This window comes from Carassius auratus, chromosome 12 (genome assembly GCF_003368295.1).
Source record: "Carassius auratus strain Wakin chromosome 12, ASM336829v1, whole genome shotgun sequence".
Classification (NCBI taxonomy): domain Eukaryota; kingdom Metazoa; phylum Chordata; class Actinopteri; order Cypriniformes; family Cyprinidae; genus Carassius; species Carassius auratus.
In genome coordinates, this window is record NC_039254.1 from 14,464,913 (window position 1) to 14,478,703 (window position 13,791).

Below are 13,791 nucleotides of genomic sequence, written 5' to 3' on the forward strand. Positions count from 1 at the left end.
TCCTCTCACAGTCCAAAATCGCTCTGTAGCGCCGCAGTTCAGAGCAATCAGAAATTACAGTAGTGAGTGGACATGATACAAAATGCATTCAGTTTGTGAAGGTTATGTACAAGCACCTCGGTCCTACATTTGAAAAAACCCATTCCACATTGCTCTGTTGATTAGGAGCGAGTTTGGCTGGGCATGAGACGAGCTGATAGGGAGCCAGCAGACAGTGGTCAAAGAAGCCTGTGAAGCACATTGTATCACTGACATTTAAGATTCCTTCAAGGAAAGCTTAGTTTGTTTTATTTACATGTAACTGTGTAACACTCCAAACTAGGGCTGTGCAAAAAAATCGAATGCGATTTTAATGCACATCTCATCAGTAAAGACGCTCCTGTAATTAGAAGTATATCTCCAGCACGTGCGTTCAGATCATGGTTGCCAGGTTTTCACAACAAATCCTGCCCAGTTGCTTCTAAAAACTAGTCCAAAACTAGCCCAATCGCATTTCCAGGAGGTTCCCCGATAAAAAATTGCTTTCCGGGGTTAAAATTTAAGTTTTATGGCATGGTTGCCTTGGTAAAATTCGCATTTTAGGTGCTAAATATCACGTTATTCATATTGTCGCTTCGACCCCCTGACATGAAAAACAACCACAGATTTGGCAACACTGGTTGACATTTACTACACCGAGCCGTAATTCACTGACAATCTACACAAAATCGATTTTAAAATCGGTGGCGATTCTTTGTCGATTTTGAAAGCGATTTTGTGTTAGTTGTCGGTAGACTACGGCTCTGTGTAGTAACTGCCACTCCACCTGAACCAGTGTTGCCAAGTCTGCAGTTGTTTTTCATGTCCCTGGTTTGAAGCAACCCCAATACCAATAACGTGATATTTATCCCCTAAAATGCGAATTTTACCAAGACAACCATGCCAAAAAAGAAACTTATATTTTAACCCCGGGAAGCAATTTTTGTATCTGGGAACCTCCTGGAATCGCGATTAGTTTTGGACTAGTTTTGAGAAGCAACAGGGCAGGATTTGTTGTGAAAAAATGGCAACCCTGATCTGAACGCACGTGCTGGAGATATACTTCTAATTAAAGGAGCGTCTTTACTGATGAGATTTGCATGAAAATCGCATTCGATTTTTTGCACAGCCCTACTCCAAACTGCAATACTTGGGTCTCTTTTTTGCATCTGTATCAAATGTGATATCTCATTGCTTAACCCTTGTAGCATTGAAAAATAAACATATAAAACTACCACACTGTTACATAAAAAAAAATAATAAAAACAGCAACAAAAACATACAGTCAAGAGCAAAAACTGGAAAAGGTCCAACATTTACCCAGGCAGCTCTTGCGTTATTGTATCATAGTGTTTCAGATAAAAGAGCTCTCAGAATGGACTGAAATAGCACTGTCGCATTGCACTGATTTGTCACTCGACTTTCCTTTGGGTGCCTCCGTGAACATCATGCCCATCTCCACTTGGGCACCTGTGCCAAGGCAACATGTTTTCGAACAAGCCAACTGACGCTTTCAAACAGTGCGGTGAGAACAAGCCACGATCAGCCCAGTTGGCCCCTGTTCAAAGAAATGTGCAAATCATAAACGTGAGTGGCAAGAAGGTAAATAACAGAAATAACTGCTCCCGTGTTAAAGCGTTTATAAAACACTGCTATTCGCTGGATACATTGTGTGCCCATGCTTGATGGGATTTTCTGGGGAGCATCAAGTCTGAGTTAAGCATGGGCTGGGTGGGTTCGGCCAGGGAATATCAGACTATGTCACCTAGGAAAGTTTAGTGCTGGGATGCACTGAAGAGAGTTGAGGGGGACTGAAAGCTGGCTGAGGGTGAAGGGCTGACATGGGGTAGAGGCCAGGGTGCAGAATGTCCCCGTATGAGGTGCCCACTTGGTGCCTGTAAATGTGAGCAGGATTGGCAGCCAAGAACTGTCTTTGCATCATTAAGGAATGAATCGCGAAGGGTGGCATGAGGGGTGACAGAACAGCCTGGTTCTTCAAGTACTGCAGTGGATGGGAGTAACTTGGGGTAACATGGGAGCCCAAGCTATCACACATGTCCTGGACCTGAGATACAAATGTCCCTGGATACAGCCCTTGGAACAGGTGGGAGTGCCAGGGGATCTTGTGGCCTTCCAATGAGTAACTGCTGATTTGTGCAGTGTGAGTTGGTTCTGCCGGCTTCATGGACTCACTGTCAGCCTCCGGTGTCCTTGGTTTCCCTGGACCATCTCTTTGTTTTGAGCAGTGCAAGGGTGTCACAGCCCGGATCTTCTTCTCCGACGGTGCGTTTTCCAAATCCTCAAGGGTCCTTTTCAGTGGCCGTGCAGTGCAGATGTTCTGCGGGCTGCTTTTGGAGCTTAGAATTGGCCGAGCCATCTCATCGATCTTGTAACCCAAAGTCTCTTCTCCCCTGCTGTTGTGTGCTTTCTCCATGACCTTTGAGTGAGATTCGGTTACCTTTTTAGATGTGGATACGCTCATAGGAGGAACACGACAGGCCCTAGGATTGTAGTCTATGCTTGAACTCTGACTGTTGCCTGCTTGAAAGAGAGAGGAGTTTTTAATGTCCTGCTGTATTGTGGGATGTGGGATGCCACAGAGAGAGGATGTGGAAAGAGGCAGTTTGTGTGGAGAGGGTTTTGGGAGACTCAAATCAGTTGGTTGCTCCTCTGTTACCCTTTCTGCAGGAGGTCCCTTTTCTTTCTGACTTAGCCGGGCACTGTAATTCAAACCCACATTGTCGGGATGCTGGCTTGGGGGAAAGCCCTGGGCGGTCTCACAGTCCCGAGGGTACATGTCTCTGCTAAGGTACTTGCTTATCTGCTCCTTGCTCAGGTGGTGCTCGGTTTGTCGGCTTAGATTGTGAAGGTGAGGTGATGAATAAAAGTCACTCAGGAAGCTGGGAGCCTGGCCAGGACGAGGCATCTCAGCAGATTTCTCCATGCTGGAATGGGGCTCAGCCCTTATAAGGTATGGCTCTCTTATCAGGGTAGGCTGTGGCTGGGGTATTGGTTCTCCCTCATTACACCCCTCTTTCCGAGAGCCCTCTGTTGAGGACCTCCTGTCCTCACTACCTCTGGACTTGAAACCTTGAGCATGCTGGATAACTGATGGCCGTTTGATCACCATATTGGTCTCTGCAGCGGAAGGAGTCTGGGAGCTCTGCTGTCCAGAAGATGACCCTTCTGTACCACTGCCGGACAACCTCCTACTGACTAATGGAGGTGGTGGTCCGTATGGGTAATTATTATGCAGTCCTGTTCCACTGACTTGGGACAGCATCTTCTTCTTAGCTAATGGGGACATGATGCCAGGATTACCCCTAGGGTAGAGGAGGGGATTAAAACTGAAGCAGGTGTCTTCTTTTCTAGGGGGGTCAGCTCTATCGATTGGGATTTCTGGAGATATGAGGGGTTTCTGCTTTAGAGTGGGCAGCACCATTCCCACCTGGTTTTGGCCCTCTTTTGGCTTAGACTGTTCAACATTTGCAAGGGCACCCGAAGGCACCTTGTATTCCAGCATCCCATGCTGCCATTGCTCCGATGTGTGAGAGTTGGGGAGAGGATGACCTTGGTGCAGCGGCATCGTATCAACAGGAAACACGTCACAATCCTCTGATTTGAGTGGTGCACAATCTTGTGGAAGTGAGGGTAACACATTCCCATTTGCATGCTCATATGTATTATGGAGCACAGGTTGATCTTCATCCTTGGTGACTAGTTGTACACTTTCATCTTCAGAAATAGGACTCTTTGCTTCTCTGTCCATCTGGGTTAGAGCCTGGTACTGCTGGCTATCCTGCTTCTCCAACAGCATCTCCTGGAGCTGTTCTGTGTCCTCCATCCCCTATAGACACACAGAAACATACTTAATGGTGGAATTACACAAAGAAACTGGACAAGCATAAATTGCTTCTCATGCTAAAACAATCACACCTACACATAAGTTAAAGGGATAGTTCGCCCAAAAATGAAAATTCCTTCATTAATTACTCACCCTCATGTAATGCCAAACCCGAAAAACCTTCTTCGTTTATCTTTGGAACACAAAGTAAGATATGTTGGATGAAATAAGAGTGCTTTCTGACCCATGAACGCAACTGAAAGATTGAATGTACAGAAAGGTAGCAAGGACATTGTTAAAATAGTCCATGTGTCATCAGTGGTTTAACTATAATTTCATGAAGCAATGAGAATTCTTTTTTTTTTGTGCGAAAAAATCAACAATTTATTCTCTTCTGTGTCAGTCTTTGATGTGCATTCACAAGAGTATTCGGGTTCTACATCAGAACAACAGCTTCAAGCATGCGTCGTGGTACACTTGTGAATGTGCCTTGACATTGGGCACAAAAAGTATTCTTGTAGCTTCATAATACAGCCGAACCACTGATGTTACAGGAATTATTTTAACTATGTCCTTACTACTTTCTAGGCTACCTGTCTATGCAGGGTCAAAAAGCTCTCGGGTTTCATCAAAATATCTAAATTTGTGTTAACGAAGGTCTTAAGGGTTTGGAACAACATGAGGGTGAAAAATTAATGACAGAATTTTAATTCTTGAGTGAACTATCCATTTAAGTCACATACTGTAAGGTGCCCCCAGGCAGGTAATACAATATTAAAAGACATGGAATTCAATGTTTTGAATTCCATTTTATTTTTTAATTACTGAAACTGACAAAAATGAAACTTCACATTTTCAGGTTAATGTATTTTAAAGAGACTTTTACAGATCTTTATTGCAAAGAGTTTGAACTCTATATCTCTTCCATCTCTATCTCTCTATCTGAACTCCCTATCTCTTTGGCTTTTAATATGTAGCAATTTGTAGCTCTTATATTGTTTTAATTTGTGTACAGATTTTTCTCTCTTTATTGCATTTTACTGTTTGTTGTGCAGCACTTTGGTTGGCCTTGTTCTGTGCTTAAACGTTCTCCAGATATAAAACGGAATTTGATAAAACTGAACTTGAACAGTTACAATAACTTAAGACATTAAAGAGACCTTTCTAGTAGGGGTGTAACCAGGGTTTAAATGGGGCTTGGAACCGTCCGGGGCTGAACCCCTGCACATACAGTAGACTACAGGGCTTGACATTAATGCCAGACAAGTAACATGATTAAAACATCAGTAACCAAAAATAACTTTGTAAACACCAAATTGCAAGTATTATTCAGATTTTATTACATTTAGAGTAAGTGGCGAATAGTGGATATAGCTATAATGCATCTATTGACAGTATATAAGGTTGCGCTGTTGATGCGAGGCTCACGCAGCCTCTCCAGCAGAAATCAAAACACGTAACACTAAGAAACTCAGCATCCTGAGGTAAAAATTCTAAATGGGAAGTTTTTGTATTTAAAGTACAGTTAATTAGGCAAACAATCACAGTGTTTTCACCATTCTGACTGTTTAATAGTTCTATAAACAGTTCAATAAGCAAATACAATAATATTAGGTCACTTATATAAAAAAAAAAATCTCATAATATTATTTAATGTAATTGTATTTTTCAGTTAAATTATTTAATTTGATAACGTATAATAACATTATTATAATTTAATTTATAGATTAAATGTAAGATTTGAAATGAAAGTATTAAATTTGTATAAAATATGAAAAACACTCCAATTTATGTCACAGCTGATAGGAAACTGATGAGAAAATTAGGAAAATGACAAAAAAAAAAAATGATTCATTATTTTCCAGCAGTGTATTTTATTTCTTAAAGCAAATTCAAAGTTATATGATCATGTGTGATTTGCCCCCTGACTAAGCTTTTAAAAGAATTTAGTGGAAGCATTTAAATAATCTTGTGAATGTACTTAAAGAATGCAGAATCAAATCATTATAATCAAATCAAATCAATTTTAATTGTGAACTCTTATTGCATTTGAAATTTAAACATTCTAAATTGGCAAAAATTGTTCTTGAATCGAATCAAAAACCTATGAATCGTGAATCAAATTGAATCGCTGTCTACCCAAAGATTCACATCTCTACCTTCTAGTGATTCGGAAAAACACTTGAAGAAAGATGCCTCGATTTCCTAATCACCTGCATGAACATGCCATAGTCCTGCTGCAGGGAGGCATGAGGACTGCAAACATTGTCAGGGCAATAAACCACTATCCACAATGTAAAATGCCTAAGACAGTGCTACAAGGAGACAGGAAGGACAGATGATTGTCCTTGCAGTGGCAAATCACATGTAACCATATGTCCCCCCCAGATCTTTTTGAGAACTCTGCTTTGGTGGAAGAGCAGGGAAACATCTCACAGCAAGACATGGCAAATCTGGTGCAGAACACGAGGATGAGATGCACTATAGTATTTAAAGCAGCTTGTTGCCACACAAGATGCTCACTGTAACTTTTGATATTGATGTTTCTTTTGTCTTTATTATCATTATTATTATTATTTTTTATCAAGCTTATTGTCAATATAGCTCTAATGACCGCAGACTGATGATAACTTCATAACGACTAATACACACTCTCTCTTCTCCTTCTCTCCACTCTCGGAGATGGACGTTTCCAAACTTATCGTTTCCAATCATACTACTACTATTCCACTTGATCCTATCCCCACTCACCGCCTTTAAGCTATTTCTTCTTAAGCCATACCTTCACTTACTCTCATCATTAACAACACTCTTCACTCTGGTACATTTCCCACAGCATTTTAGCAGGCTTGGATAAGACCACCACTTAAAAAAAAAACTTCTCTAAATGAAAAGTTGAGTCGAGTCGTGACCAACTCTCTATTTATCTTGTACAGAACAACCTCCTGTATGGCAACCAATCTGGCTTCAGAAGCGGCCACTCAACTGAGACTGCCCAGCTCCAGGTTAATGAAGCCCTGCGACTGGCAAGAGCAGCTTCCAATTCCTCAGTACTCATCTTGCTGGATCTCTCTGCTGCTTTTGACAGTTAACCACCAGATTCTCCTGTCTACCCTTAGAATGATGGGCATCTCTGGAACCACACTCCTGTGGTTCAAGTCCTACCTCTTTAGGTAGGTCCTAAAGGGTGTCTTGGAGAGGTGAGGTTTCTAAGTTACAGCTTCTTGCTACTGGGGTTCCTCAAGGCTCAGTGCTTGGACCACGTCTCTTCTCCATCTACATAACGTCATTAGGATCTGTCATTCAGGAGTATGGCTTTTCTTATCATTGCTATGCTGATGACACTCAACTTTACTTATTCCGACCAGATGATCTGACGGTAGCTGTTCGCATTGCAGCCTGTCTGAGAGACATTTCTAGCTGGATGAAGGACTATCACCTGCAGCTCAACCTTACTAAGACAGAACCTGCTTGTGGTTCCAGCATTCATGGGTTTATCTTCCCCAAAAGAGTAAACATAGGGCTGCTCGATTATAGCAAAAATCTTAAACACGATTATTTGGGAGCAATATGACCAACACTTTATATGAGTAATTTATTTAAAGATGGTGATACATATCAAATATGCATTTCATGTAAATGAGGTTGCTATGACATCTACATTGTAGAGACCAGCGGAATTTCATACAAACAAACAAAAAGTCCTAAAAACTATTGAAAATAATTAAACTGTCAGTAATAAAAAAGCAAAAGACAAATACAACAGAATTAAAAAATACAAATGAAACAAATTGTTTTAATGTTTTTTTTATGCAACTCTCAAACAGTTTATGGCCTACTACAGAAATGAATAATCAAATTTAAAATAAAACAGCAGTCTTCATTGTTAGAATTAAACTTTTTGTTTCTAACCAAAGCTACACAAATCCTTCTCTAAAGAGCAGTGTGTGATTTTGAATTTGTCTTTTGTTTAATATTAAGCACACAGTCGCAGCAGGAAAATAGCCCACTGTCACTTTAAGAGCCGATCTGATCCAATTTACCTTTACTCACATATTTCCAACTAAATTAATAACTAATTAATAATTAATTAATCAATAATTAATGCTCATCTTGTCAGTAAATCCGGTTCTCTAAAAAGCGGTAAATTCCTTCACGTGCATGATTTCACATAGAGCAGCGTTTACTACACAGAGCCGTTGTTAACTGACAAGCTGCGCAAACCCACGCTGATAATGAATGTGAATTTGCACAGCTGGTCAGTTAACAATGGTTAATAATTCATTAATTATTGGCCGATATTTATCGTGCACCCCATAACGAGTTCTACTGACTGATCTATATATAATCAATCTCTATTATAGATCAGTGGTTCTATAGTATTTTGTCGCGCCACTCGCATTCGGTGTAGACACGGTGTTAGGAATGGTTAGTAGTTTTCCCTTATAAGAATTCAAGCTACAAGTTTCTTGTTCCTTATAAATCTCCCTTATAAGGAGAAACCCTACACACAAACTAGCTGAAGAATGCCGTGAGAACAGCATCTACATGCTAAAGGCCAACATCAAAGTATTTTTCAAGAGATGCGCAAGTTGTGTGCATCAACAGATGACCTTGCGCTTACTCACACCAGGAGCTGAGCTGCAGGTTTAAAGCTGATACCTAAATGCTTCTGCAACACTAATCTCTCTTCTCTTTAACACAAATGAAATAAAAGATGAGGTTGTGTAAGCTTTGCATCATTTCAGAGCTGAACAAATCTATGCCAAAATCCTCTAAATGCAGTATGCTTAAATGAGAGTAGAAAACACTGTCAGCATGATTGCATAAAAGAGACCGCCGACACCTGCTGCCATCCTCGTGATCCAGAGCATGATGCAAGTTTTGCACTTTGGACAGACTTCACATGTCTCTAATGAGCAGATGCTTTCCGGAACTTCAGAGTGTTGACAGCGGTGCAGAGGAGAGGCATGCACCGCCCATCCATTCATTATCAGTGTTGGAGGAAGAGATGCACAGATGTTTGACATCAACTGGTGTCAAATAAAAGGCTGGCTCATCTCTTTCACTCCATTTCCTCACTCAACCCAGATGAATGTGTAACTACACGTGAATAATCACGTAAATACAAAACATTATGCATTGTAGAGACAAATTTGTCTCAAATTGTTTTTGCAGGCTTAAAAGTAGCATGATTGCCTTCATCTACTATCTGACAACTTTTGAGCACTATTTTATGGTAATTTTTACTGTGGGACCTAAATGTGTATGATAATGATACTTTTGTACCAAGCTGATGCACACATGAATAGTTAAATGCTCTGCTTGTCCTTAATGCTTGGCGAGGCATTAATGTAAACACAGTGAATGTAAACAGACAAAAAAATGTATAAAAATAAAAAATCAGATGTGTGTCCAATACAGGATCTATATATCATTAGGTCTTGTAATGTAAATGAAGCCTAATAGACCTGTCTCTGTGTTTTATGTCAGACTCTGACTGTGTAATGTCGGTATTCATTTCTTATGATACTGTGCAATCATTCGAGACTCTGCTCATAATACCATTGCTATTATTATCTCATCTTGAACAGTTATTTAAATAAGCTAAAGCAATGCTTATTATTAAACATTATTGTCATCATGATTCATGATCATTTTTCTACAATACTTAACTGAAGGCTACACATCGTCAGTGTTACATTCAGGGGTGCACATAAGTGGCCCCAGGTCCACATGCGTGACCAAAATAAAAGATGCGCTGTAAAAATATGTTCTGACATTGCATTTGTGTACCGACATAAAAATAATTGTTTGTATTTAATAATAGGCAATAAGAATTTAAAATGGGGGGGGGGGGTATTGTTATGTAATTAATGTTTCTCTCAAATACATGTTTGGACACAATTATTGGCACCCCTAGAAAATCTTATGAGTAAAATATCTCTGAAGTATATTCCCATTCATATTTACAATTTTGAGCACTTCAGGGTGATTATGAACATGAAATTATGCAGCCATGGACAAAAGAAATATAAATAAGAGGGAAAACAAATTCCCTTAATCATCCATCACAATGAGAAAAACCAAAGAATATATTTCTGATGTGCAGCAAAAGATAATTGAGCTCCACAAATTAGTGAATTAGTGAAGTGGCTTTAAGAAAAGAGTGAGAGCAGTGAAAATTCCCATTTCCACCATCAGGGCAATAATTAAGGGGTTCCAATTAACAGAAAATGTTACGAAACTGCTTGGAAGAGGACGTGTGTCTGTATCGTCCTAATTCACGGTAAGAAGATGAGTTTTGAGTTTTGAAGGGAAAGTCATGGCCTAATGATTAGAGGGTTGGACTCCCAATCGAAGGGTTGTGGGTTCTAGTCTCGGGCCGGACGGAATTGTGGGTGGGGGTAGTGCATGTACAGTTCTCTCTCCACCTTGAATACCTCGACTTAGGTGCCCTTGAGCAAGGCATCGAACCCCCAACTGCTCCCCGGGCGCCGCAGCATAAATGGCTGCCTACTGCTCCGGGTGTGTGCTCACAGTGTGTGTGTTCACTGCTCTGTGTGTGTGCATTTCGGATGGGTTACATGCAGAGCACAAATTCTGAGTATGGGTCACCATACTTGGCTGAATGTCACTTCACTCTTCAAGGATCACAGCTGGAGAATTGCAGAAAATAGTTGAGTCTCGGGGTCAGAAAACCTTAAACAAAATTGTCATTGTGGCGTTTTTTGGGGGACTCTTATTGCGAGAATCATGTGACGTCATCGAGAAATACTGGATAAATGGCTCCGAGACATAAATGGCGTTCTCTCTCTCTCTGTTGCTCCGCTTCCCATTCTCCAGCATCTCTCATCGCCTCTTGGAGGCGGTTTTGTTTGTTTTATGTTAAGCTTAGGTTTAACATATAAATTTGTGTTTTGATCTTTGGTATATTTCTTTCTTCTCAGTAGCGGGTAGTGTATGTATTTATTTATTAGTTCACATTTGATTATTTAGTAAGAACTGAGCGAGGGAAGCAGATGTCCAGAAGACTCACCTGTTTTTATTTTTATTCTGTAGTCAGGTAAGAACTTTATTCCAAGAACAAATGTAGTTAGGGGACTGTTTTCTTAGCTTCCATACCCATGAGCTGATTGTTTTCTTTATCATCCATTAGATTGTTTTTTTTTTATATAAATATTATTTGTGAATGTTTGATTTGAGTTCTGTTAATTAAATAGAGGCGTCTTGGAACTCGCATCAGGGATTGTGATTCTTTTTTTATATGTGTCTTCTGAATTCACCAGCCTTGAAATGGTTATGGGCCGTAACAGTATTAGAGAAAAACATTTATCTCATAATGATATTTCCTCCCATTTTAAATTCCCCATCCTGTGAATGCAGGTCTTTAACCTGCGGTGTCGCTCTCTTTATTGCATGAACAAGTTAACAGGAATGTCTTAAGGCCCCAAGCAGTCAGTGACTAGCAGACAAAATTAGCCAGCCGTAACGCGACATGACCACCCATTGGCTCAACGCACGTCATTCAACAGCATTGACTGTATTTGGTACCTGAGGAAAGCTTGATCTAACAGCGTTTACAATGCAGAGCAGCACCCCTGTATCTGTACATGGCCTGATTATACTCCACTAACATGCCGGCCCCCAAGACAACTCCCAGCATCTCTCTCTCCAAATTTCCTCTCTGAGATCTATAACTCTACTTTAAGTGTTTTTTTTCCTCTTTTCGGCGCTCCAGTCCTGTCATATCGGCTCTGCTTCAAACAGAGAGTTCCATTTTCATTTTCTGCCTTGTACAATGTACAATCAATTATCTGGAGAGGCTTTTCAAATTACACAACATACCAGACAGATGAGCTAGGCATGCAGCTGGAAAAGAACCTACAACAGGCCTTTTTGTTTCCACACCATAACCTATTACTCATTTCATGTGCTGTGGAAATGAATACGGACCGCTTAACGGCTTTGAAATGTGTCTACATTTGACAATTCGAGAGAAATTTTCAAACAGCCCTTTCATCTTCTCTGTAATCATTTGCTTATTCATGTGAAAATAATAACTCAATTTTCATTCCCTTCCACAGCATTGCTCTCCTTTTTTCATATTATGCTTAACTGGAGAGACAATTGCAAATCACCATAGATTTATTGACTTTTAGGGATAAAAATAAGTGCATGGTTTCTATAAAAACAAAACTGCAGCATGCACTGACCCATTGCATTTTGGTTTCAAAGACGTGATGGGTAAACATTTCCACTGCAGCTGCTCTGTGCACAAAATGTCTTGGCGATTAACAGAAAAAAAAAGACAGAGAGAGAGAGCACTGTCATGATTTCCTCCACAATTCATCTCTTTCAAATTGATTTGTGAACAAAACTCAAAGGGAGCTTATGGAAAATGGAACTGGGGGAAACCTGCAGTCCAGAGATTCACAGAAAATAACAGGATCGAGCACAGCTTATAAATCACCTGCAGTCAGTCAGACAGACAAATAGCATTTGATTTCCATGCTGTACTGCAGCGGTCAGAGCTTCCGAATCGGCCCAAATAAATATGTTAAAACCAGCTGCTCCTGACAGCGCTATTCTCACACGTCTGTGACAGCTTATTTGTTGAGAAGAAGAAAGGCACCCTGCCTGAAGTGGTCTGTCATGGTCGTTCTTCCAGCCAATTTTTTAGGGACCAGACACTTATTGTATCTGTATTATTATTCTGCATTTTCTGCACTCAACTCTATGATAGTCTTAAGAAACCATGCACACTGGACAGGAATATCCACCACTTGTGGAAAGTTTGAAAGAAGTTCTTCTGCTCCCCAAGACTACACTTATTTGATCAAAATATACAACAGTTATATTGTGAAGAACTGTTTTCCATTTTAATATATATTTTAAATGTTATTTTATTTTATTTTTTTAATCGCAAAACTGAATTTTCAGCATCATTACTATTACATGTGTTACATGATACTTCAGAAATCATGCTTATTATTTATGTTCAAAACCGTTTTGCTGTTTAATATTTTGTGGAAACTATTATACAGTACCATTTAAAAGTTTGGAGTAAAAATAAAGATTTTTTTTTTTTTTTTTTAGCAAGGATGCACTTTAAAAAAAAAAAATAAGCAAAAACAACATTATAACAATAACCATTTATAATAATTGAGTGCCAATATCATTTGATAACAGATAGAGTATTGATGATGAAAATTCAGCTTTGCCCTCACAGGAATATTATATATATATATATATATATATATATATATATATATATATATATATATATATATATATATATATATATATATATATATATATATATATATATATATATATATATATATATATATATATATATATATATATAAATTAAAATATTAAAATACAAAACAGTTATTTTGAACTGTAGTAATATTTCACAGTATTAAATTAAAATTAAATGTATGCAGATGCTTTTATCCAAAGTGACTTACATTGCATTCAGGCTATTAATTTTCTCCTAACATACTGTTTTTGTTGAGCCTTGATAAGCATAAGAGAAAAAAAAAAAATTCTAAGTCATGCCAAATGGTTAACGTATCTAAAGCCAATTTTGGCGCTACTAGTCACTCAAAAGTTTTAGCCCCATTGGAGATTTTGATGACAGAGATCTGCTATTGATGTGCTTGGCACTGTTAATGTTTGTTCTGCATCTAAACAGGCTACAAGGACACAATGAAAGACTGACCGGCTCTGGCACTGGAGCTGAGGCGTCTTTATCACTCAGAGGTTTTTGTTCATCCTTTGGCCGCTTCATGGCCGGCATCTTTGTTTTTACAATGCCCTCCTGAGCACTTCCCTCTTGTTTGCGGGGTTTGACGGCTGGAAGGGGTTTGTCTTCCTCTCCTTTAGTAAATCTCTCATAGGGTAAGATGAGCCTGAGGAAA

At 39.4% G+C, this 13,791-nt stretch overlaps 1 protein-coding gene across 1 annotated transcript in view; it reads right to left on the reverse strand.

Moving 5' to 3' along the window:
• Positions 1–1,061: 1,061 nt before the first annotated feature.
• The window catches only part of LOC113111928 (AT-rich interactive domain-containing protein 5B-like), a 103,678-nt gene continuing 90,948 nt past the window's right edge, over positions 1,062–13,791 (reverse strand). The window contains exons 9-10 of the mRNA XM_026277151.1: positions 13,593–13,782; positions 1,062–3,865 (exon numbers count right to left, since the gene is read on the reverse strand). Coding sequence (XP_026132936.1) covers positions 1,784–3,865; positions 13,593–13,782 — 2,272 coding nt within the window. The 3' untranslated portion in view covers positions 1,062–1,783. The remainder of the gene's footprint in view (positions 3,866–13,592; positions 13,783–13,791) is intronic.